The sequence below is a fragment of the Biomphalaria glabrata genome, chromosome 10 (assembly GCF_947242115.1).
Source record: "Biomphalaria glabrata chromosome 10, xgBioGlab47.1, whole genome shotgun sequence".
NCBI lineage: Eukaryota > Metazoa > Mollusca > Gastropoda > Planorbidae > Biomphalaria > Biomphalaria glabrata.
This window is the reverse complement of record NC_074720.1, coordinates 43,546,965-43,573,755: the sequence shown is the minus strand read 5'-3', so window position 1 is coordinate 43,573,755 and position 26,791 is coordinate 43,546,965. Positions and strand designations below refer to the sequence as shown.

The following is a 26,791-nucleotide window of genomic DNA, read 5'->3' as shown; positions in this document are numbered from 1 at the left end:
AGGGAAAAAAAGAAAGCTGCCCTGTCTGCTAGCCCTAAATCAGAGGCATACAAATGTACGAATTGTGGCAAAGTCTGCCGTTCTAGAATTGGCTTGATTAGCCACACCAGATTCTGCCCCGTCTCAAGATTAAGCCAAAACCAGTGACTCACTTGGGCGCATCCATTGACTTTCGAGACAAAAGGAGCCATATATACAAGATGAATATGGTGATCACGTGATATAAAAGTAAATAAATGTAGGGATACAAGCTGAATATTAATTGTTTCGTGCTAACAAAATACAGCTTTGACAATTCATATCAGATATTTACATTATGAATACGATTTTATAACATAAGCGAAAATATCATTTTATAGTTGGGGGCCGCCACATTGTGGTCAAATATAAAAAAAAGGGGTCGCGGAACTAAACAGGTTGAGAACCGCTGGCTTAAAGTATGAAATAGCGCTAAACAAAACAAAAAAATTGGTAACAATATTTCTAATCACACATATTTATTACTGTTAGTCTAGATTGCAAATTTAATTTCAAGACTGATATAAACTAATTGATACAATTACATTACATATTTCCTCTATGTTAAGAAAAGTATTTTTATATTTTTCTAGTTAAGTTTTTTTTTTTAATTCAAAGAATTGACAAGCATTGTTACATATGATTATGATTGTATAATTTATTTAAATACTTTTCAAAAGCGTATTAGTCAGGTACCTGCGTAGGGAATAACTTTCTTGTAGCTTGGTGTCTTAGAAGCTTATTTTGAATTTGCTTTGCTAGCATTTTAAGAAGGAATGGCGAAAAGATTATTCGAGCCCCCCTTACCACAGAGTACATAATTAAACAATTAACACACAAAAAAAAAGTGGTTGCTGTTTTTTTTAATCAATCAGACATTGAGCTTTGTTTGAGGTTTGATCTCATTTTGAATTTTTTTAAATATATGTTTTTTTATTCCTGTGCGAGGCACCTACCAATCGGAGGCCCTAAGAGGTTGCCCAGTTTGCTTATGCCTAAGGCCAATAGATAAGATAAGATAAGATATCGCTAATCAACGACTGTTGTTTAGAACTTCCATCTACGAATTAAAGAGAGCATAAAATCGTTTTCAACAGCGGCGGACTGGCTATGTGGGCATCCGGGTGAATGCCCGGTGGTCCGGTATCCAAATGGGCCGATGGACAGATTTCCAAAGGGTCGCTTGGCATTCCAATAAGGCCAGGAATACACAAAAGATTGTGTAGAATTTCTATAATAAATAGGCCCACGGTGCGACGTGACTCACTTTTCGTAATAATGTAAAAGCCTCAATCCGTATACTTAGGTATACTTCAATCCTTTATAAATACCAATCGAAGTGTGGTCGAGAGGCCAAGTGCGCTTGAACTTGGCTTGGTTTGGCTACCTAGAAGGGGGCTCGAGGTTCGACACCCGACTCGCGCAGAGTTGTGTTTACTGAGCGCCCAAAGGCAGCACGGAAAACCAACTCCTAGATACCCCCTCCCCCCCCCCCCCCACTGGTCCACAAATGAGATTGGACCAAAAGTGCTCTGAGCATGATGCTATAAGAATGAAAGTAGGGTTAGGGTTATAAAAGCTGTAATAATAACATCAATAGGGCTATATTTTGTAGAGTTATGAAGAATTCGAGTTAGAACGCACATAGAGGGATCATAATAAAACAATTAAAAATAAAGGCTAGACTTATATTATAAAATACAGATGTTACTTCAAAAAAAAAAAATAATTACGTCCTACGCGTGTCCCTAGTCAATCTAGTCATGCATATTAACCATTGAGCTAAATTCAGCCAAGTCACTGGTTTTCCTGGCCGGCCATGCTCTAATAGCACTAAGGAAGAAGGAGCATTTGTACATATTTTTTTTTTGTACAAATAATAGTAACGGGAAATATTGTAGAGTTATTTATCATTTTCAATTTAACCGCAGTCTATCAATCTTTACAACAGGGGAATGAGATCTCGTCTAAATATCAGTTTTAGATCTTGTTCAAAACCTTAATTTATCCTATGCAATAATTTGAATGAACTTGATGTTTATATCTCTTTAGTGGATGTATTAAATGGTTTCTAAACTATTAGTTAACCCTTAAAATGCATGTGGTAGCTTAGCCTCTAAACATCATAATTGTAATTCCATTTTGTATGCACTGATTGTAAAACTGCTCAGCACTTTAAGGGTTAAATAATGAGCTAATTCATTTCTCTATAACAAAGTATTGACATCCTGGAATGTTGGCGACATTGCTGACAATATTGTCCGATACAATCTCACACCTCTGAGTTGTCTCCCAGTAGTTGACGCCTGCACAATTTTCATAGCTGAAGCACTGAACGGCGCAGAAAATCAGGTCTGGATTCCAAAGTGAGACTGAGGTCAGGATGTTCTTCTGACAGGAATCAATCACTTTTGTTAAGCTTGCAGAGTTTATTTCTGAAATGAACATGTATAAACATGTGATTTTGCATCGATTTTACGGAACATTTCTTTTTATTTTAATGTTTGACATAACCAAGAAGACAAAACAATGTGATGCTCCTTAGCTCAGGGTACCCATATTGGAAAGTCATTGTCATTCATTCAACACCAACGTACCAACGAGTCTACGTATTAGAAGAAGGCTGTTTTTAGAATTGATTATTGTTACATTGATGATAATGATGGTAATTTAAGACTAAGAGAATTATTTAAACAAAGTGAAAAACAAAACACCTGAAAACGGTATGGTAACAGCAGGAGATGCTGCTGGCGATGCTGTGGAAATGGTGGTCAATGCTGAAGATTGTGAAGACTTGGTTATACTAGTTGATAAAGCGTTAGGCTGTATGCTTGTTAAAGTTGCTGGCTCTGTGGTTGGTGTGTTTGTAGTTACTAGTTGTGAAGTTGATGTAGTGGTTGTTGTAGTGGTTGGCTCTGTGGTTGTTGAAGTGGTTTGGTCTGTGGTTGTTGTAGTGGTGAGCTTTATGGTTGATGTGGTGGTTGGCTCTATTGTTGATGTAGTGGTTGGCTCTGTGGTTGTTGTAGTGGTTGGGTCTGTGGTTGTTGAAGTGGTTGGGTCTGTGGTTGTTGTAGTGGTTGGGTCTGTGGTTGTTGTAGTGGTGAGCTTAATGCTTGATGTAGTGGTTGGCTCTGTGGTTGTTGTAGTGGTTGGCTCTGTGGTTGTTGTAGTGGTTGGTTCTGTGGTTGTTGTAGTGGTTGGCTCTGTGGTTGTTGTAGTGGTTGGTTCTGTGATTGTTGTAGTGGTTGGTTCTGTGGTTTTTGAAGTGGTTGGCTCTGTGGTTGTTGAAGTGGTTGGCTCTGTGGTTGTTGTAGTGGTTGGATCAGTGGTTGATTTAGTGGTTGGCTCTGTGGTTGATGTAATGGTTGACTCTTTGATTGTTGTAGTGGAGAGCTCTGTAGTTGATGTAGTTGTTGGATCTGTGGTTGTTGATGTGGTTGGCTCTGTGGTTGGTTCTGTGTTTGAAGTAGTAGTTGTATAAATGGTTAGTTGTTTGGTTGTAGTGGCAGGCTGTGTGCTTGCAGTGGTTGGTTGTGTGGTTGTTGTAGTGGTTGGTTGTGTTGTTGTAGTGGTTGGTTGTATTGTTGTAGTGGTTGACTGTTTAGTTGATGTAGTGGTCGGCACTGCGGTCGTTGTTGTGGTTAATGTAGTCCCAGATACTACCTAGTAAAAGATAGGAAAAAATGTCATTAATAATAAAATACTTAATCCTTCTTTAAAATAATTCAATGATGTGACATCTAGGTGGGCATTCAGTGTTTTAACATCGCTCCACAGACACTAAAACTATAAAGACTTTATAGTTTGATTACAGTAGAAAGATATTGGAAGTGATGGCTGAGTGGCAAAGCACTTGGCTTCCAAACCGAGGGATTTGAGGTTCAAATCTAGGATGACGTTTACACCGAGATTCGAACCCAAGACCCCATGTTCTGAAGCCAAGCGCTAAACCACTCAGCCACCGCGGGATGGCCGCGAAATAAATTTCGCTTGTGGAGAAAGTTCGAGAAACACTGGCCTAAAGCCCTCTCTCAAACACTGGCCTAAAGCCCCCTCTCAAACACTGGCCTAAGGCCCTCTCTCAAACACTGGCCTAAGGCCCTCTCTCTCAAACACTGTCCTAAGGCCCTCTCTCAAACACTGGTCTAAGGCCCTCTCTCAAACACTGGTCTAAGGCCCTCTCTCAAACACTGTCCTAAGGCCCTCTCTCAAACACTGGCCTAAAGCCCTCTCTCAGACACTGGCCTAAGGCCCTCTCTCAAACAATGGCCTAAGGCCCTTTCTCAAACACTGGTCTAAAGCCCTCTCTCAGACACTGGCCTAAGGCCCTCTCTCAAACACTGGTCTAAGGCCCTCTCTCAAACACTGGCCTAAGGCCCTCTCTCAAACACTGGCCTAAAGCCCTCTCTCAAACACTGGCCTAAGGCCCTCTCTCAAACACTGGTCTAAGGCCCTCTCTCAAACACTGGCCTAAAGCACTCTCTCAAACACTGGCCTAAGGCCCTCTCTCAAACACTGGCCTAAGGCCCTCTCTCAAACACTGGCCTAATGCCCTCTCTCAAACACTGGCCTAAAGCCCTCTCTCAAACACTGGCCTAAGGCCCTCTCTCAAACACTGGTCTAAGGCCCTCTCTCAAACACTGGCCTAAAGCACTCTCTCAAACACTGGCCTAGGGCCCTCTCTCAAACACTGGCCTAAGGCCCTCTCTCAAACACTGGCCTAATGCCCTCTCTCAAACACTGGCCTAAAGCCCTCTCTCACACACTGGCCTAAGGCCCTCTCTCAAACACTGGCCTAAGGCCCTCTTTCGAACACTGGCCTAAGCCCCTCTCTCAAACACTGGCCTAATGCCCTCTCTCAAACACTGGCCTAAAGCCCTCTCTCAAACACTGGCCTAAAGCCCCCTCTCAAACACTGGCCTAAGGCCCTCTCTCAAACACTGGCCTAAGGCCCTCTCTCTCAAACACTGTCCTAAGGCCCTCTCTCAAACACTGGTCTAAGGCCCTCTCTCAAACACTGTCCTAAGGCCCTCTCTCAAACACTGGCCTAAAGCCCTCTCTCAAACACTGGCCTAAGGCCCTCTCTCAAACACTGGCCTAAGGCCCTCTCTCAAACACTGGCCTAAAGCCCTCTCTCAAACACTGGCCTAAGGCCCTCTCTCAAACACTGGCCTAAGGCCCTCTCTCAAACACTGGCCTAAGGCCCTCTCTCAAACACTGGCCTAAGGCCCTCTCTCAAACACTGGCCTAAAGCACTCTCTCAAACACTGGTCTAAGGCCCTCTCTCGAACACTGGCCTAAGGCCCTCTCTCAAACACTGGCCTAATGCCCTCTCTCAAACACTGGCCTAAAGCCCTCTCTCAAACACTGGCCTAAGGCCCTCTCTCAAACACTGGTCTAAGGCCCTCTCTCAAACACTGGCCTAAAGCACTCTCTCAAACACTGGCCTAAGGCCCTCTCTCAAACACTGACCTAAGGCCCTCTCTCAAACACTGGCCTAATGCCCTCTCTCAAACACTGGCCTAAAGCCCTCTCTCAGACACTGGCCTAAGGCCCTCTCTCAAACACTGGCCTAAAGCACTCTCTCAAACACTGGCCTAAGGCCCTCTCTCAAACACTGGCCTAAGGCCCTCTCTCAAACACTGGCCTAAAGCCCTCTCCCAACGACACAGCTTTGACGATAGCGCACCCAACATGTCTTAGAAGACGTGCACAAGCAATAACAATGATTCGCCTAATAATGATAATAGTAATAGTAATAAGGAATAGTCTAATTTTTTATCATATGTTCTTTGACTTTCGTCTTAGGGGCGCTGTGACAGTTCACATAACAAAATCCCGCCACCTTTCCCGGGCAGCAGCTGTTCTAAGCAGGATATCAAGAGAGAGGCCGGTCCATTCTTTTATGTTGTCCAGCCAGCTTTTCCTTGGACGACCGTTTCTTCGTGGTCCCTCCATTTTCGTAGCATTTTAATTCCCTTCTTTCTCTCTTAAAAACTTGGTCCCTGGTGCTGTTATTTATTTATGTTTAATATATGTATGTATCTTTTGTTTCAGCACCTAGCTTCAACTCTATGTTTACAGTGTAACTGGAAGAATGGTTAGGGTTAGGGATAGTGAGTCATGTCTGACAAATATGACCAAACCAGCTCAGTTTTCACTGCATTGAGTAGTATCTCATGTTTTGCCGGCCAGAATGTTGACGTGTAACAGTACGAAATCATGTGTCAGTTCTTCCTGGTATCTGATACCCAACTGTGAAAAAAAATCCCCTCTTGCAAAATTTCAAATTAGTTAACGGTATGATTAGCGTCTACAACGTATAAGGTAAATAAAATTATATATTGTTATTAAATGAAAGTTTTAAAAACATCTTAACGCCGTCTTTAATTCTTCATTTTTTGACACCCCCCTCCATTTTTTTGTTTTTTTAGTCCTCGACCCCTTGACCCCTTTCACTGTTCTTCATTGACACATGTTGAAATTATTGTTGTTTGTTTGTTTTTAATAAAATAAATTGTAATATTTATATCCTTACAAGCAGATTACATGATTGATTAATACAACAAACAGCCTTCAGTTGTACCTGACAGTTTCCATTTGTTGTTAAGTCACACACACAGTACCAGTTGACAGTTATAGTTGGCAGGTTAAAAAGCCTAAAAAACAAACAAACAGGATATTGTGTGGATACGTTTGCCAACCTAAAGCAGTTAGATAAAGGTGGCTGTTAGTAAAAACGTAACTAAGCTCCAAGCATCGAGCAGACATCTAAAAACCGAAACAAGCAAAATGTAAAAAGAAAATACTTTTTAAAAAATAAATCTAAAGGAATAACTTCACATTTACAGCATTATTTATCTTGTACTATTTATTTCCCTTTTTCGATATCAAACAAAATGAATTAATTGCCACTATTTAATAAATAGTTGGTTAGTTGTTTGATTGATTCGTGTTTTGTTAGGGAAAAGAAATGATTGTATTAAGTTTCAACTTGATCCGAGAATGGGAATTAGGAGAAATAACATGTTGAAAATGTGTACCGGACAGAGTGAGTTGATATTAGCTTCGTAGAAAGGTTTATGTTAAATCAAATCCTACACCGAATATTTGGAATTAGGTGACCCGAAAAGATAACTTCTGTCAACTTGTGCGAAAGAACCAAGCGAAAACCCATAGCCTAAGTTATTAAAAATAAAAAAAATGTTAATTTAGTTTTAAAAATTATAATGTGGCAAATTACATGCATAAAAATTATGCGCTTTTTAGTTTCACGGTTTTTTTTTTTTTTATGAAGCTGATTAATGGTATAGATATGATTTCTGTGCAATATTTTCTGTAATGAAACCTTAAAGTGATTGTTAAACAAACTCATTATCCTAGCAATCAGTGGATCAGAGTTTAGACGGATGTCTCATCCCATAAAGCCAACACAAATGGAGGCGCTGGAATACTCATCGAATGGATGAAAAACTGGAAAAATCCATTGCAACTGGAGAGCTCTCTGAGAGCCACAGAGCAGAAAGGGAAACACTAGAACTAGCTGCTACCATGCTAGCAAATCATCCAAGTACCCCACACAGTCATATTGTCTTTCTAACCGATGCGAAAACAACCCATATATAAAATACAATACAAGTATTAAAACGTATAATTAAAATATTGTATATGTCTTTTTTACTGACACAATAATAATTATTTGTAAATATATGTCGTTTTTTCCCCCAAATCAACTCACTAAGATTCTAACAGTCAGTCCCACTTCCCTTACAAAACCAAGTACTTTACCAGGAGCTGTCAAAGAGTGTTTTGAGGTTATTGATTTTGAAATATTTCCTTTTAATATTCTGGTATCTGAGGCAACCAATGAGGATGTGCCATATCGAACAAGCACATCGACATAAAGAAGTGACCAGAAATATTACCTAAACTCCAAGACTACCTTAACTCCGAGACTACCTAAACTCCAAGACTACCTAAACTCCAAGACTACCTTAACTCCAAGACTACCTAAACTCCAAGACTACCTAAACTCCAAGACTACCTAAACTCCAAGACTACCTAAACTCCAAGTCTACCTAAACTCCAAGACTACCTTAACTCCAAGACTACCTTAACTCCAAGACTACCTAAACTCCAAGACTACCTAAACTCCAAGACTACCTTAACTCCAAGACTACCTAAACTCCAAGTCTACCTAAACTCCAAGACTACATAAACTCCAAGACTACCTTAACTCCAAGACTACCTTAACTCCAAGACTACCTAAACTCCAAGACTACCTAAACTCCAAGACTACCTTAACTCCAAGACTGCCTAAACTCCAAGACTACCTAAACTCCAAGTCTACCTAAACTCCAAGACTACATAAACTCCAAGACTACCTAAACTCCAAGACTACCTTAACTCCAAGACTACCTAAACTCCAAGACTACCTAAACTCCAAGACTACCTTAACTCCAAGACTACCTAAACTCCAAGACTACCTAAACTCCAAGTCTACCTAAACTCCAAGACTACCTAAACTCCAAGACTACCTAAACTCCAAGTCTACCTAAACTCCAAGACTACATAAACTCCAAGACTACCTTAACTCCAAGACTACCTTAACTCCAAGACTACCTAAACTCCAAGACTACCTAAACTCCAAGTCTACCTAAACTCCAAGACTACCTAAACTCCAAGACTACCTAAACTCCAAGACTACCTAAACTCCAAGACTACCTAAACTCCAAGTCTACCTAAACTCCAAGTCTACCTAAACTCCAAGACTACCTAAACTCCAAGACTACCTTAACTCCAAGACTACCTAAACTCCAAGACTACCTTGACTCCAAGACTCAACCTCACACTTTCCATCATTTTTACTCTAAGGCTGTTTATGAAAAACCATCAAAAGAACTATTGCACAGTTGGTCATCTTAAAGCTAGGTTATAAACGTTTTAGTTAAGAGTCATAGACATAATAATTCAAAAGGTAAATTAACATATTTATATTCAGTTTATCAACAACTTACGAATAACTTCCCTTTACTTCGGTGTTTCCACAAATGACTCCCATGAATGTTAGGTTTTCATACTTGCTTACAGCATTAAGTAAAAAACTGTAATTGTCTAAACGTGTGTAGGTAAAAAACTCAGCGCCACCCTGAAATATAAAAATCATTAACATGGCTATCGATTTTATTAAGGGTAAAAATGGATAAGAATAAGAATAATAACCGAGGGGGTAATAACAACTGACCTCGCACATACCTTTTATTATTATTATGTTAGAAATGAACGAGTAGTCATTCTCTGGCGCTACCAGGGTCGAGTTTCGCTAAAGAGAAACAAAATTCATCGTAGTCCCTTTAACAGTTTCCACTGAGGAATTTTCTGGTGATGTGGCAGGCCTGCAGCAGTACCGCCCTCTGACAGGCAACGAAGATGTTCCTAGGAATGTTAAGGGCCTTGAAGGTGTCTGTGAGGTCAGTTGTTATTACCCCATCGGTTGATATAACAATGGGTTATATTGTTATTTTGGACAATTTCCATAGACGCTTAATCTCCAAGCCCAGGTTCCCATATTTTCTTTGTTTTTCTATCTCAGTTTTTCTTAAATTATGAGACAGTGGTACGGCGATATCGATAATGGTAGCGGTTTTTTCTTTTTTATCGATGAACAGCAGATCCGGGCGATTGAAATCTACCGTTTTGTCGGTCAGAATAGGCCTATCCCAATACAGCAGATGTTCAGTAGACTCGAAAACCTCTTGCGGAGATTGTAAGATGCAAGTTTTAAAAATACGATCAAAACTGCTCGCCTCCAGCAAAAAATTAGTTTCCTTTCTACGCAAATATGACTGCGAAGCAACCCCTCTGAACCTACACAGTGCTGATGTCAATGTCGGTTTGGACGACGTAAGGCATGAGATTCGCCAATGGGAAGAAAAAACACTCCACGGAAAATTTCCGGCTTCATTACATGGGGACAACATCGACAAAGCTGCTCATGGTTCAAAGCAGGTCATCTCTACCCTGAAACAGAAGGCTTTGTTAAAGCAATACAGGACAGAGTAATCAGGACAAAAAATTACGAGAAGCATATCCTGAAACTCAATGTTGTCGACAAATGCCGAAAATGTGGAAATGTGGGCGAGTCAATTGAACACATTATGGCAGGATGTCCAGCCCTATCAGAATCAGCCTACCTAGGTCGCCATAACCAAGTTGCAAAGTTAATACACCAACACCTGGAGTAGTATGCTTTTTTATTCGGCACTTCAGGAATTCATTTTCCTGAAGTTTAGAAATACTATTTGTCCTAGTAGGAAGAGCGCAGGTTAAATAAAGTGAAATGGCGGGACGGCCCATGCTGAGACATTCAATGCAGTAGAGCATGTAGTTTTGTAAATACCTTAATCGCCGCTTAATCATAAAAGATCATCGTCTTCTTCAACAAGACGTCTATAGCGGGATTATAGTATGATTAGTATGACTATAGTATGATTATAATTTGTATTTTAAAAGTTAGTCTTTTCTGTTTTCTTGCAGCCATGAGTTGCTAGTTGGAAAGCTAATGAGCCTATACAACTTCAAGTATACAACTTCATTGTCAGTGCGCAATAGGACAACTAATTGGCGGAGCTTCATTGTCAGTGCGCAATAGGACAACTAATTGGCGGAGCTTCATTGTCAGTGCGCAATAGGACAACTAATTGGCGGAGCTTCATTGTCAGTGCGCAATAGGACAACTAATTGGCGGAGCTTCATTGTCAGTGCGCAATATGACAACTAATTGGCGGAGGTAAACTGAAAGTCATATAAAGGACAGTTCTAGCGGTTTGATACGTTTTGTAGATACTTACCGTCATGCTTTGCACGGGAAGTGTTGAACGTAGCACTAGCTTCCATCCACACGTGGGAAAATAGTCGCTGGTTAAGCAAGTATAGCCCCAGAGTGTTGAACTATCAGAGCCAGTTGGTACGAATACCATGCCAGATAGAACAACACAGAAAGTGAGTGTTGAACAGATGTACACCAGTTTCAGAATCATCTCCAAAGAAAATCGCATTTTGAAATTTTGAAATCAGCTAAACACCAGCTGTTCTTAGGGTTAGAAACTAGAACAGACACAAAATAGAGTAGTGAGATTCATAACAAACGAATATTCACATTTGACTAGAGTAACACCTTTAGTAAAATCACTAAATTTACAAAGCCTTCAGGACAGAAGGCTCAAAAGTAAAGTAGCAATCATACATAAAACACTGAACCATAATCTTCAAATACAAAAACAAAATTTAATAAAATACTCTGAAAGACACAAAGATAAAGGCACATTCCTCGTCCCATATGCTAGGACAAATTTGTACAAATACTCCTTCTTCCCTAGTGCTATTAGAGCATAGAATGGGTAGCCTGAGCTAGCCAGGAAAACCAGTGACTTGGCTGAATTTAAGTCATTGGTTAATATGCATGACTAAATGCATGACGCGTAGGACGTAATCATCTTCTTTTTTGAAGTAACGTCTGTATTATATAAGATAAGAATTTGTTCTCAAAGTTAGCTGTTAATAAAACAGTATTTAGTTTCAATTAACAATTTCATCTTTTAAATACAATGGATAACTTTTACCGTGTCGGACATTCAGTCCTTTTTTTTTCCTCATGAAAAATTTTAATCCAGCTCTTCATTGGTAACACTCTTAGATTGCTCTACTAAGTTTATTCCAATCAGGAAGTTGTAGTCGATGACATAGTATACTGTATTTAGTATAATAAAAAAAAAATGTTTATTATAAAACGTTTTGTGTTGTTATTTTTTTATTATTATTATTCTTTTCGTCGGAACTGTCGGGCGCAGAGCGTGAATGTGTTATTTCTTTGTTGCTATTAAGGCATGAAAGAGTTATATCCCTTTGTTTCTATCCCCGGGTATGTTTGTTTGTAAAATGTTTGACATGTTTCGGATGTTCCTTCAGAGTTGAAGATAGTTTACTTCCTAGTCCAAACCTCCCGCAGGACGACGGGGGATGGGAGCGGGCAGGGTTTGAACCCTCGACCGTCGATAAATCCGAACGACAGTCCAGCGCGCAAACCGCACGACCAAGCAGCAGGTATGAATGTGAACAGTATTTTGTGACGACGAATACCTGTTAGTGAACAGCATATTTAGTCATTTTGCGTCAGTCGAAGTCGTCTGCTGGGGGTCGATGTATTCTTCAAGGAGCGTTGGGGCTGAGTTTCAAAGTGTTTAGCTTCCTATCGGTCGGATCTTGCGTTTTGAATCCTAAATTCCTGAAATTTTTTTAACTCTGGAATTTCAGGGGCGCTCATCAGTCTACCCAACACTAATGGGTACCTGACATTAGTTGTGGAAAATAAAGGCGGTTGGTCGATGTGCTGGCAACATGACACCCTCGTTAATCTTTGCTATAGAATTCGATGATCTTAATTCATCTTCTTCCCTTAGATCGCAAGGTCTGAAAGGATGGGGGGGGGGGGGGGTAAGTTGCATTACTTCTTTGACTATCAAATGAATGTGTTGTTAACCATTGTAAAGATTTCATCCGTTCCATACAGAGTTACTCTCAAGTGCTCTCCCCTGAGCTCATTACAATAGCTCTATTCAGAGCAAATACCGGTAATTGTACCCTTGCTTAGTCTTAAGGCCATCAAACATACGAGATGAGTACACTTTCTAAATTCACAATTTTGACTGGAAAATTGTATAACCTGAATAACTGAATTTAAGTAGTCTATATAAAAAGTAAAAAAAAAAGAAGTTTTAAATTCATACAAGCTAAAAGTCTAGCTTGCGCACAATGCTGTTTTATAATGCTTAGGTTATCTATATCTATATCTATTTTGGCTGACATTGTCAAATACCGTTATAAATAGCCCTAAAAATCACTTACCTGAATAAAGATCTCTGTTAGTCCTGTAAAATAAGGTAGAAACTATTCCCAGATGACAACTTTGTGCATAGAACAAAATAAATATAACAGGTACAATGTTGAAACATTACAAAAAGATTTTGTAGCAAAAGCAAGTACTATCTATTCATTTCTCAATCGTTTACAGCAGTGTTTCCCAAACTGTGTTCCGCGGAACCCTATAGTTCCTCGAGGCCTGGATAGGTGTTCCACAAACTACTGGAATAATGAGCTTGTAGGCCACAAAACGTGAATAAATATCTCTAAAAAAATAAAATAAGCAAAGTTTTCCGCTAAATACTCAGAATGTGTGAACAGTTCCGTTGAGATAAATAGTTTGGGAAACACTGATTTACAGTAACCACATAGGACTATATGTAAATAATGGCTATGTATTTGATTCATAATATAATCCTGACCCTAGCTTTTAAAAAAACGTAATACTTTATTACATATAGCAATGCAATGGGAATTTTTACATAATCTGAATTTAATTTATTTAAATCATCCTCAAAAGAAAGTAAATTTGAACGAAAGGCTACGAAAAAAAAAATGTGCATGAATTAATTCTATAATTGACACGAATGACCAGATTTAATACTTTAATAATAATAATAATAACTATAATAATAATAATAATAATAACAAACTAAATTAAAATCTTTTTTTTTAAGATTTAGGCCTATGATTAGTTTGCAACTTTAGAGAAAGGCTTTACCCGACAATGCTTTAACCCCCCCCAAATATAAATTCGAAAATTTATAGACGCATTTGCTATTTTACGTTGCTAATGGTATCGACAAGCAACAATCATTAACGAGCTTCTTGTTTGAGAAATATTTAACCATCACTCTAATGATTCGTTTTGGCTAAGCGTATTTAAATACGTTGGTCTGCGAGGGCATGTGTAGGGAGATTCCTAGCTTATAAAATACATCAATTACTGAATTCCATCAACGGTCTTCTCCCCCCCCCCCCCCTTCTCTCGGGCGTACACATCCGCACGCACACCTGCAGATCCTGTATACAGGTGTAATTAATGAAAGAATACCTGTCTTATGCTGCCGAAGAGAGAAAAGAACAAAAGGGAACACAACATATTACTTTGTGTAAATATAGTTCGTCCATCGATTTCGATGATGACCATTTCTGTCACCCGGGGGAGGGGGGAGGAACTGACGGTTTAGGGCAGCGGTTCTCGACCTTTTTAGCTCGGAGACCCCTTTTTAAAATTCCTCACCAGTAAATTATTTTCGTTAATAAGTATGATGTTACAAAATTATAATTTGAGGCCCGGTGTGACTATCTGATTCGCATTGACATAGCTAAATGATGCGGTTCTCAACCTTGTATGCTTTTTACAATCCCCCACTCTTCAGCGACCCCCCCCACACACACACACACACAAACAGCAATAAAAGAATAGGCAATAACAATTTTTAACAATTAATAATTTTTTCGATGGTCTTCGGCGACCCCTGGCAAATCGTCAATCGACCCCCAAAGGGGTCGCGACGCACAGGTTGAGGACCCCTGGCTTAATGTTTAATCACGGTACAATATGTCATTATATTCTTGATATATATATGTCTCCTTATTATCCAGTTACAAATCAATGAAATAATTTCTTTTTGACGTGCATCTATTTACATTTGTATTTCCTATTCACACTCCACACGTGACAATTTTCTGTATTTAAACTTAATAACAAACAGGCTGTTTCGAGAAATAAATATATTAGTGCAATTGGAAGATGGTGTAACACAGACAAACCCGAACATGACTGATAAAGCTTGATCCAGAATTGTGTAATTAAAGTAAAGATGGGAATCGAACCCAACTTTTAAAGATTTAAGTTCGAGTTGGTTCGGTTCGATGACGAGTATAGTTCGGGTTCGGTTCGGTTCGGTCAGGTCTAAAGTTCGGGTTCGGCTCGGTTCGATGTTATGAAATTATGTAATAGCAAAATTAAGTTATAAGGTTTAAAGCAATTTATTAGTTAAAACACTTTTATTTGAATTTTTACATAAAACAAATACTTTGCAATATATAATAGGCCTATGGGCAATACTTTTTCAAAAATAATGTTGCCTACATACATTTTAAGCGTTGTAAAAATTTCTTAATGGAGATGCTGCAGGTTTTCGCTCAAGTCGGCAAGTGGTTTAATTCAGGGCGTGACTCGGCGCTAAGCGAATTTTTTTAAAAGGCTTATATCGATGTGCTTTCTTTCAGAACGCACTATTCATCATAATAAAAAATAAAGTCGAGGGCCATATTAAATCTAATAATAAAGAGGCAGACCTGGCCAATAGAATTATGCAAGGGACATTCTAGGTAGGCCCACATATTGCGCACGTACTTCTATAATGGGCGTGATCTTTTTAAACAAATATTCTTCGTGTAAAGACGTCTCTATCGAGGATTTTTTTTTCACACATGAGTCGTCACTATAATAAAATGCAATACTCGGAAGAAATTCGACTATTCTGAGACAAAAAAATGTAGAAGAATCACACTAGCGAAGATGTTTTAAAATGTTTTCTTCAAAATGTTTTGTCCCATATTGTGCATATTGTGCATACGCGCCTCGCAAAAGCAGTCTTCAGTTGACAAGGTCTTATTAGAAGATACAATGACATCTCCTACTTAATATATTTTAATTTTTAAACATGTAATTATACCAATATTCAGATAAGTTACACTAAAAATAAAACTTTTTTTTTCTATGCCCCCTCTCTTTGTTAGTTGGTCGTTGGTGTGTCGCTTACAAACAGCTAGTACAATTGAACCAATATAGGCGTTTTATATTTTTACCGGTAAGGATAGTATAGAGGGACTTCTTATGGTCCGACAGTTACGCTGGGCAGGGCACGTATCCCGTATGGGAGACGAACGCATGCCAAGGCAGTCTTTTTTTTTTGGTGAGCTAAAAGGTGGTCGACGTATCAGAGGCGCCCCACGGAAACGATTTAAAGACCAGCTTAGGCGTCAACTTTGCTTAGCTGATATAGAAGAGAGCACCTGGTTGCATTCGGCCTTAGAACGAGTCAGTTGGAGTTCACTCCCGAAGGCCGCGGGATACACATTTGAGACCAAAAGAAAATCCGCTGCCGAGGACAAACGCAGACGCGAACAGTGGTTATGCTTGCCCTGGATGTGGCAAAATATGTAGGTCACAGCTGGGCCTGCGCAGCCATGGGAAAAACTGCATTCCTCACTAATCTTCGGACTCGAAGACAAGCCTTATAATAATATATAAACTTAATAAACTTTAAAATAAAGTTCTTATGTGAACAACTCAATATAGCCTAACTGTTATTACAATATTCACATATTTAAAGTGTGATAGAGATGTAAAATTAATGAAATATACTGATATTTAAACAAAATCTAGGTCACCACAAAACAACGTCTTTACTCTTTCATGTCTCAAGATTGTCTGCCGTTTCACATTTGCATTACGCTAATTTCATCATCGTCAATGCATAAACACAAATCAATCGCTTTACCTCTTCTTACCGCCACCAGAAAACACACACACACTCTATGAAGTAGATTTGGTAAGTAGGAGGAAATGTCTACAGACATGTTCTTTCACAGAAATTCTCATTTTATCCGTTTGCCAGGTTCAAAGTCATTTTCCTCATAGACAGCAGATACGGTTGGAAGCATGTAAATCAGGCATGTCAAACATAGCGTCCTCCCGACCACTTCCGATGCGGCCCGCTTGACCACCTCAAGAATCATCAAATTAATGATAAATAATTAATCGTTTAACAGTCACTACTACTTTCATGTAAAATTTAAAAACAACTAAACAATTAACTTCGTTGAACGTATTAACTATTCTTTAATGATCAGATTTTTAAAAAGAAATAATTTCTCGAAAAAGTTCATTTACTTATAAACTTCGAATTATCTTTCAAGTTATCTTTTAAGTTTAGTGTTGATTTGTTAACTTTTTAATTATTATTATAAATAAGCCAATATTTTAGAGTTAGACTTACATTTGTCACAAATCATTTAGTGAAGGTGATTTTACATTACAAATGACATACTTTTTTTTTTGTTTTAAACTAATGGGACAGGCAGTGGTTTTCTGTCTTACGAGAGTGCCCAATAGCTTCGGGGAGACAACTTGAACTGCATGGGGGAGCTATGAGGCACTACGTTGAACAAGAGTTTCTTACCAGAGCACTATGGGACGCTAATGCTTTCCTCCCCTTCTACCATCAGGAGCTCTTCCAATGTTCATGTTGTCCAATGCGTCATGGATTTCTAAACAAAAATTACGTATTCAAATTTATGGATGCCTTCTTTAACCTTTTTTAAAACGTGTATTGTTCAGTTCAGATACTATGGATTATCACTTTGGAGACCCACACAGCAGAAAGCGAATTTCCACTATCCACATTGACTTTGCTTTTCTCTTGTTATCTGGCTGGAAAAAAAGTATCTAGGTCACAGCTGGGGCTGCGTAGCCATGGGAAATACTGCCTTCCTCATAAATCTATAAATTATTCCCTATTCTTTTTTATTTTCATGCTTAGATCCAGATGATCCGACAGGGCTTTTCCTAAAGCAGCCCAAATACAGGACTAACTTTATGTATGGTGAGGCCGAAATCCGTACATGCAGTAAAGAAGTACTCGTGTAAAGACATCATTATCAGCCCAGGACAAATTAAGAAACAGAACCTCACTACATGTGTTTAGATAACAACAGATAATTTCAATCGTGGACCAAATTCTTAAAAACAATCTGAATTTCACAACCCAATATTGACTCCACAAAATGCGGTGCTGTTTTTTCCTTCTATTGTTACTTCTCTTAGGAACAACACTCCTGAAGAATAAGACGAACACGTCCTCTCTCTCTCTCTCTCTCTCTCTCTCGCTCTCTCTCTCTGTGTGTGTGTGTCTCTCTCTCACACACACACTCGACTTAAAATGTAAACAAATGACTTTGAATGAGCTTCGTCAGGGCACACAACTCTGATAGTCTCTGTACAATAGTAAATCTGTTTTCATTGGTCCCTTATTATTTAAGATCTGTGTAAATATGGTTAACTAACCTAATGCGTAATGTGGACCTGTCGTAAAGACTTTCTTATCAGTAATGACTTGATGAAAATCAACAGAGAATACAGTCTTTATTTATGCTCTCCCACCTCCTGAGACTTAGTTGACACTTTTTTACAGATAAATTTAATGTATATTTTACGCCGATGTCCATATTGAATAGTAAGTATAACATTAAACAACAAAATGTAAGGTAGACACTTAACTGATTTTAATTAATCAAATGTTCGTATTAATGAAGTAACATAGTCTGACATGTAAAGGGACATAAATCTTTACACTTGAGAATTTTTTTTAAAAGTATAAACAACAACAACAACAACAAAAAAGTAAGTTTGATCATTTTTACTTTTATTTCTAGAATTTTGTCAAAACATAGTATAAGAGAATACATTATCATCTATAATGAGAGAACTACATCTCATCCTATTGGGAATGTCAGCTTTAGATCTTGTGCTAGGTCTTGCTTTAAACCACTTGCCAGAATTTGAATCTAATCTCTAATTTTTTTACATTTCTAATTGCACTTATTTCTGGTTAAACGTAACAACTAAGTCATTTCTCTATTATAAAGTACTGACATCCTGAAATATACATGACATTGCTGGCAATGTTGTCCGACACAATGTCACACCTCTGAGTTGCCTCCCAGTAGTTGACGCCTGAACAATTTTCAAAGTTGAAGCACTGAACGGCGCAGTAAATCAGGTCTGGGTTCCAAAGCGAGACTGAGGTCAGGATGTTCTTCTGACAGGAATCAATCACTTTTGTTAAGCTCGCAGAGTTCAAGACTGAAATACACATTTAGAAATATGAACATTTCAAGATGTTCATATTGTATCAAACGTTTCCTATTATTTCATTTTTTTGTACAAAGCTCATATCGCCTCATTCTGTCTGTCTGTCTGTCTGTCTGGTACAAATTTTGAACGCGTTTTTTTCACCCACTTCCCATTTCCGAATCAGGTTGAAACTTTGAACAATTATTCATTGCTCCTAACAAAACATGAATCAATCAAAATTTAATTAGTGTTAATTAGTAATTTGTTTGTTTGATAGCGAAAGGTTGAAATAAATATTGCAGTATTGAGATAATATAGCTGTAAATGTGGAGTTCTTTCTCTAAGATACACTTTGTTTTAGTTTTTTTTTTTTTATATTTTTACAAAGCTTATATCAACTTACTCTGCCTGTCTGTCTGTCTAGTAAAAAGTTTGTACACGTTATGTCTCCCACATCCAATGTCAGAGTATTTCACTACCATACAGCGAACCATAGGAGGTACTAAAGACCCACCGGTATGTCCTATAGTTTCCGTCATGTTTACGAGTAAAATAAATTTCGTCAATCCCGCACCGCATCCATTCCTATTGTAAAAACGTATGTCACCCGTGGGCTATAGGTGCGAAAATATGGCACTTTTGCCCATGAAGTTGAATACCGGTATCACTTATTCCCATCACCCTACGCCTTAGAAAATAGTCCTTCATACCATCTTATCTTTTCTTATCTTATATAATACAGACGTTATTTCAAAATAGAAGGTGAATACGTCCTACGCGTTATGCATTCAGTCATGCATATTAACCAATGACTTAAATTCTGCCAAGTCACTGGTTTTCCATCACAAGAAAGATGACGCTTACTATAAGCTATCCCGACAAGACCAACGTCTAATCTTTCGACTCAGGACCGGACACAACAGAATGCGACAACACATGTTCCGGAAGCTCATGTTCTTGGAACCTGTGAAATCTGCCCATGTGGAGTATCACCAGAAAATGCCGACCACGTCCTCCAAAACTGCTCTCTCTGCCAAGAGGCCCGTATAAGACATTGGCCCCAAATCACCCCAATAGAAAGAAAACTATATGGAGAGCTCCCTGATTTGGAAACCACTGCGCATTTCATCTCATGTATTGGTCTAGTCATATGAACACTCCAACATAACAATGAGAACGATGAAGAAAGAAGAAGAAAGACTGGTTTTCCTGGCTAGCTCAGGCAACCCATTCCATGCTCTAATAGCACTAGGGAAGAAGGAGTATTTGTACAAATTTGTCCTAGCTTACGGGACGAGAAATGTGTCTTTATCTTTGTGTCTCTCTGAGTATTTGTCGACTTTTCAGCTCTTTATCGAAATATTTCAAAGGCTCTCTGAGGCTTCTCAGCTCTTTATCGAAATATTTCAAAGGCTCTCTGAGGCTTTTCAGCTCTTTATCGAAATATTTCAAAGGCTCTCTGAGGCTTTTCAGCTCTTTATCGAAATATTTCAAAGGCTCTCTGAGGCTTTTCAGCTCTTTATCGAAATATTTCAAAGGCTCTCTGAGGCTTTTCAGCTCTTTATCGAAATATTTCAAAGGCTCTCTGAGGCTTTTCAGCTCTTTATCGAAATATTTCAAAGGCTCTCTGAGGCTTTTCAGCTCTTTATCGAAATATTTCAAAGGCTCTCTGAGGCTTTTCAGCTCTTTATCGAAATATTTCAAAGGCTCTCTGAGGCTTTTCAGCATGAGCCTTTTTTTTATTATTGCATCCTGAGAATCGAACACACACATAATATTTTGATAGATATTCCCCCCCCCCCCAACCCACCAGTTTAACTTTCTCCTAACATAATTTTGACCCCAAGCTGTTACGTTGTATTAGAACGGCCCGCTTTTAACGACCTCCCGCATACAAACACATGCTTCTGGCCTGAGAATTTTAGTTTCGCTTATGTAGCTTTTCCCCGTTACCGCTCGTAAAAAAATAATTTTACAGTCACTGACTTTTCTTCGGCTTCTTAATTGACTATTTCAGTATTTCATAAGCTCCGTGTTGCTTTTGGTCAGGCCTTTTTCTTTTTATTTTCTTTGTTATCACTCTGGTAACGCTCTATCACCCAAGAGTTCTGTTATCTTTGGGGTTTTTAACCCTAACCCTCAACACACAAAATAACATAGATATAAACCTATATTTCATTTTGTTTTGATACATTTTTATGCACTTAACATGTATTCAGTTATTGATGGCTTATAAAATGTCTACGAAAGCAAGTTTCACGCCAATGAGAAATGTGCGCACAAAAATATTTTCGCGTTTTTCTTTTGTCCTCCGCAATGGGGAGAATTAGCTGTGAGAATCAGCGCCTTTGAGCTTATATAATAGATATTTAAGCATTTTATGCTTGGTTGAAATATGTTTGTTTGTAAACTAATGTCACTGGAAAGATCATAGCTGCCGATAATGTAACAAAGATAACTATTTAGAAAAAGTGGATAGATACCTGAAGATGATGTTGTTGCAGCCGCAGTAGCTGATGACATTGTTGTTGAAATGGTTGTCATGGCTAAAGTTGATATCGTTGTCAACGTAGGTGTTGTGATAGATTGAGTGGTTGTTGTATTGTCTAGCTGTGTAATTGTAGAGGTGGTTGTCTGTACGGTTGTTGTATTAGATGAGTGTTGCGTTGGTGTAGTGGTTGTGGTTGGTTCTGTGGTGGTTGTGATTAGTTGTGTAGTGATTGTGGTTTGTTCTGTGGTAGTTGTGGTTGGTTCTGTAGTGGTTGGGATTGGTTGTGTAGAGGTTGTGGTTGGTTCTGTGGTAGTTGTGGTTGGTTCTGTAGTGGCTGTGGTTGGTTGTGTAGTGGTTGTGGTTGGTTCTGTAGTGGTTGTGATTGGTTGTGTAGTGATTGTGGTTGGTTCTGTGGTAGTTGTGGTTGGTTCTGTAGTGGCTGTGGTTGGTTGTGTAGTGGCTGTGGTTGGTTGTGTAGTGGTTGTGGTTGGTTGTGTTGTGATTGTGGTTGGTTCTGTAGCGGTTGTGGTTGGTTCTGTAGTGGTTGTGATTGGATCTGTAGTGGTTGTGGTATGTTCTGTAGTGGTTGTGGTTTGTTCTGTAGTGGTTGTGGTTGGTTCTGTAGCGGTTGTGGTTGGTTCTGTAGCGGTTGTGGTTGGTTCTGTAGCGGTTGTGATTGGTTCTGTAGTGGTTGTGGTTGGTTCTGTAGTGGTTATTGTTGGTTCTGTAGTGGTTGTGGTTGGATGTGTAGTGGTTGTGATTGGATCTGTAGTGGTTGTGATTGGATCTGTAGTGGTTGTGATTTGATCTGTAGTGGTTGTGATTGGATCTGTAGTGGTTGTGGTTTGCTTAGAGGTTGTAGTGGTTGGCTGTGTAGTTGTAGTGGTTGGCTGTGTAGTTGTAGTGGTTGGCTGTGTAGTTGTAGTGGTTGGCTGTGTAGTTGTAGTGGTTGGCTGTGTAGTCGTAGTGGTTGGCTGTGTAGTCGTAGTGGTTGGCTGTGTAGTTGTAGTGGTTGGCTGTGTAGTTGTTCTGGTAGTTAATTGGGTGGTTGTTGTTATGGTTAATGTAGTTCCAGGTACAACCTAATAAAAGAAGTGATAACCTGATTAATACATGCTAGCATCAATCTCAAAAAGGCATATGAAAAATGAACAATCAGCTTATTTCACACTTAAATGGATGTGAGTTCTAACGCATTCAAACTAAGAGACAAACCAAAACTAGATTAACAAAACAAGAAAAACAAACAAAAAAAATACTTTAAAAACAAAAAAAAAGCTTTTACGAAGTATAAATGTATTAATTAGTTTGGATCAGTCATGTCATTTAATGTGTAATAAATCTAGACACAACAACAATAAATCTGTTAGATTAGAAATATTTGTACCGATTATTTTTGTTTAGCTCTAGCTCTTGCTTTTAGCTTTCTCAATACGCTGTGATCCTTTCACTTATCTGGACCAGTTTGGAAAATGGAGGTAGGGATAGAAGAAAGGGATCTTATCTTATATAATACAGACGTTATTTCAAAAAAAGAAGATGATTACGTCCTACGCGTCATGCATTCAGTCATGCATATTAGTAATTACGTCCTACGCATTTCATGAGTCAATCTAGTCATGCATGTTAATCAATGACTTAATCTCTGCCTAGTCGTTGGTTTTACTGACTGATTCAGACAACCCATTCCATTATTTAATAGCACTAGGAAGAAGGAGTACTTGTATGACATTGGTGGTGCAGTTTTCTGAATATGCACGAACTCAACATAAATATTCCATAGATATGTCCCCTACTTACCTGACAGTTTCCATTAGTTGTTAAGTTACACACACAGTACCAGTTGACTGTAATGGTTGGAGGGTGAAGTAACCTAAGAGCGTGCAGACAGTTTATCCTGATTACTTATATAAAACAAGGATCAAAAACATTTTTATTAGCATTGCGTCAATTTAATATTATTTGTTGGTAAGGAATAGAGTGAAAGAATCGGAGGCAACCAGGATGACGATCCAACATTATTAAAACAAGGTTACAAAAGACAGTTTGTGTGGAAACACAAACTCAAAATCGGCCCCCCGAAGTGGTCCACCCAGGCAGGCTTCAATATTTTCAGAAAGAACATCCAAAAGAAATTATATCAAAGAAAAATTAGAGATAAGAATGGAGAAAGAAGGTTGACAGATCTTGTGTAGTGCCCCAACGGTACAGCAGATCAAAGGATAGGTGCAAGTGAATGCAAAGTTAGATGTGAACCTGGCCTAACTAGTTCCCCTTTCAAACCTTGTGGTCTATAGGGCAGATGATGTAAAGTTCATCTGTTTCTGTGGCCCACGTTAACGAGGGTGTCATGTAGCCAGCACAACGACCAACCGCCTTTACTTTTCCCCAACCAATATCAGGTACCCATAGGAGCTGGGTGGACTCAGAGGCGCCTAAGGGCCCCCGGTTCGGAAGCTAATTAGCTTTTTCTCTTTAAAAAAATGCTTGCATAACTGATTTTAAAAATTAGATTTTTTCGCTTTCAGAAAAAAAAAGTAGCCGTTGCATCAGAACTAAAATATTGTGATGTCGGATTTTCATTATCTTTTCTAGTTTACGAGATCTAAACGGGACGGACGGACAGACATTTCTCACAAAACTAATAGCGTCTTTTCCCCTTTCGGGGGCCGCTAAAAATTACACTTTTATATACTCAGATTTAATTCTAACTTGAGTTGGAATCGGGGGGGGGGGGGGGGGATGGCTGAGTGGTTAAGCTCTCGGCTTCCGAACCTGGGTCCCGATCTTGCTGAAGACTAGGATTTTGATTTTCGGGATTTTTTATGGCGCCCCTGAGTCCACCCAAATCTAACGGGTACCTGAATTTAGTTGGGGAAAGTAAAGGTGGTTGGTCGTTGTGCTGTCCACATGACACCCTGCTCATTAACCGTTGGCCATGGAAACAGATGACCTTGACATCATCTGCCCCATGGTCTAAAAGGGGAACTTTATACTAGAGTTAGCATCGGAAATAAGAATATGTCGCCCTGAGTTTTCCATCTGTAACCGTATCTGTAACAAAATATGCATATTAACTCTTTCTCTCCTAATTGACGATGCCAACGTCGATTTGACCCCCATTTATCTACTTTAATTTTTGAATTTATAAACTTGAATTTGTGTTGTATAAAAAGAGCATGCTTTCTCCTACAATTCAATACCTAACATAAAATTTTCTGATGACAAACACAAAAGTTATTGAAGTTTAATCCTAACAGGATAGTGAAATTCAAATGAGCAAAACGAATAATACTATCGGAACGAGGAAAATAATTACGGAGAGAAAGAGTTAAGTTTTAAGACGGTAGGAGTACTGGCTTACACAAAAATTCTGCCCAGTCGTGGCACGACATTCTCTTTATAGATTATGGTAGGTACCAGCTGGAGCTGAAAAACATTCAGACAGTGTATATAGGTAATATCTTTGTCGGGTGTAACGGATGCATGTGTAGTCAGATGTAACTGAAGTATTTCTAGATATGCTTATGTAGACTAAGTGCGTGCGTACCTTGTATGATGTATTTTCACTCTGCGAGTTCTTCATGCACACCGTTACAAATAGATATATAAGGTACTAAACAGGAACACAGACTCAATGATCAAGTAGACTCAAGGTGAACTTCAAACAAACGTTTATTACAGAATGGGCCACAGTCTAGTCTGTCACTATAGAACGATGTTATCCCCTTGAGAATCTAGCGGTAACTGATTCCTAAACGTCAATCTTAACCTCTAACCCCAAAGTCTATGTCGTCATTCAAAAATATCCGTTCACTATCAGTAGGCTACATTAAAGTGCGCAACCCAACTAACTAAACTAGCTATCTAACAGTTGGGCCAGAGTCTAGTCTGTCACTATAGAACGATGTTATCCCCTTGAGAATCTAGCGGTAACTGATTCCTAAACGTCAATCCTAACCTCTAACCCCAAAGTCTATGTCGTCATTCTAAGGTATCCGTTCACTGTCAATACATTAAAGTGCGCAACCCAACGAACTAAACTAGCTATCTAACACGGGATAGTGGTAAAGCATATTTCCTTAAATGATATATTCTCTTTCATTGAATAACACAGAAAGAGAAATAGACAGAGAGAAAAAGATGTGTTATTTAATAAAACGTAACAGTTATGTTTATATATATATATATAAATAAATATTAACAACTTACGTATAACTTCCTTTGATTTCAATGCTTGGACAAATTACTCCCATGAATGTTATATTTTCGTACTTGCTTGCAGAATTAAGAAAATAAGTATAGTTGTCTACACGGGTGTATGAAAAGAATTCAAACAGATTCTGAAAAACAAAATGTGTTGTGGTCAAGAAAGAGATCAAAGCGCCCTGATCTACATCAGTGGAGTGACGAGGGGTGGGCGCGGAGCGCAATCGCCCCGGGCGCCGGAAAAAATAGGCACCCCGAAACGGACAGCAAAGCACTTTATAAATATCGACTTAAATTCATTTTAAGTTATTTTCAAGTTTCAATAGGATCGGGATGATATTTGTTTGACTTTGCCTTGCTAGCCATAAGTGGAACTTGTTTAAGCAATTAACTTTGCCAGTGCCAAAGAAAAAAAAGAAGGCTACTTCTGTAAGATAATGCGATAGGCTACTTATGTAAGATAATGCGGTAGGCTACTTCTGTAAGATAATGCGGTAGGCTACTTCTGTGAGATAATGCGGTAGGCTACTTCTGTAAGATAATGCGATAGGCTACTTCTGTAAGATAATGCGGTAGGCTACTTCTGTAAGATAATTCGGTAGGCTACTTCTGTAAGATAATTCGGTAGGCTACTTCTGTAAGATAATACGATAGGCTACTTCTGTAAGATAATACGATAGGCTACTTCTGTAAGATAATGCGGTAGGCTACTTCTGTAAGATAATGCGGTAGGCTACTTCTGTAAGATAATGCGGTAGGCTACTTCTGTAAGATAATACGATAGGCTACTTCTGTAAGATAATACGATAGGCTACTTCTGTAAGATAATACGATAGGCTACTTCTGTAAGATAATGCGGTAGGCTACTTCTGTAAGATAATGCGGTAGGCTACTTCTGTAAGATAATGCGATAGGCTACTTCTGTAAGATAATACGGTAGGCTACTTCTGTAAGATAATACGATAGGCTACTTCTGTAAGATAATACGATAGGCTACTTCTGTAAGATAATACGATAGGCTACTTCTGTAAGATAATGCGGTAGGCTACTTCTGTAAGATAATGTGGTAGGCTACTTCTGTAAGATAATGCGATAGGCTACTTCTGTAAGATAATGCGGTAGGCTACTTCTGTAAGATAATACGATAGGCTACTTCTGTAAGATAATACGATAGGCTACTTCTGTAAGATAATGCGGTAGGCTACTTCTGTAAGATAATTCGGTAGGCTACTTCTGTAAGATAATTCGGTAGGCTACTTCTGTAAGATAATACGATAGGCTACTTC

The 26,791-nt window shown here is 38.8% G+C and overlaps 1 protein-coding gene across 1 annotated transcript; it reads right to left on the bottom strand.

Moving 5' to 3' along the window:
• Nucleotides 1-589: 589 nt before the first annotated feature.
• Nucleotides 590-23,110, bottom strand: LOC106065504 (uncharacterized). Its single transcript, XM_056043246.1, has 6 exons — nucleotides 23,097-23,110; nucleotides 21,289-22,325; nucleotides 20,146-20,490; nucleotides 18,624-18,814; nucleotides 2,733-3,681; nucleotides 590-2,453 (listed from the first exon to the last, which is right to left on the bottom strand). The coding sequence occupies exons 1-6, from the start codon at nucleotides 23,108-23,110 to the stop codon at nucleotides 2,218-2,220; spliced, it is 2,772 nt and encodes a 923-aa protein (XP_055899221.1). The 3' UTR covers nucleotides 590-2,217.
• Between the last annotated feature and the right edge of the window lie 3,681 nt (nucleotides 23,111-26,791).

Bases quoted from the DNA above. Each gene is read 5' to 3' on its own strand.
- LOC106065504 (XM_056043246.1), bottom strand. The intron at 18,815-20,145 runs GTCGACAAATAC...TGTGTATTTCAG, and splicing joins TTTCGATAAAGAGCTGAAAA to TCTTGAACTCTGCGAGCTTA. The intron at 2,454-2,732 runs GTGTTTTGTTTT...TGTTCATTTCAG, and splicing joins TGTTACCATACCGTTTTCAG to AAATAAACTCTGCAAGCTTA.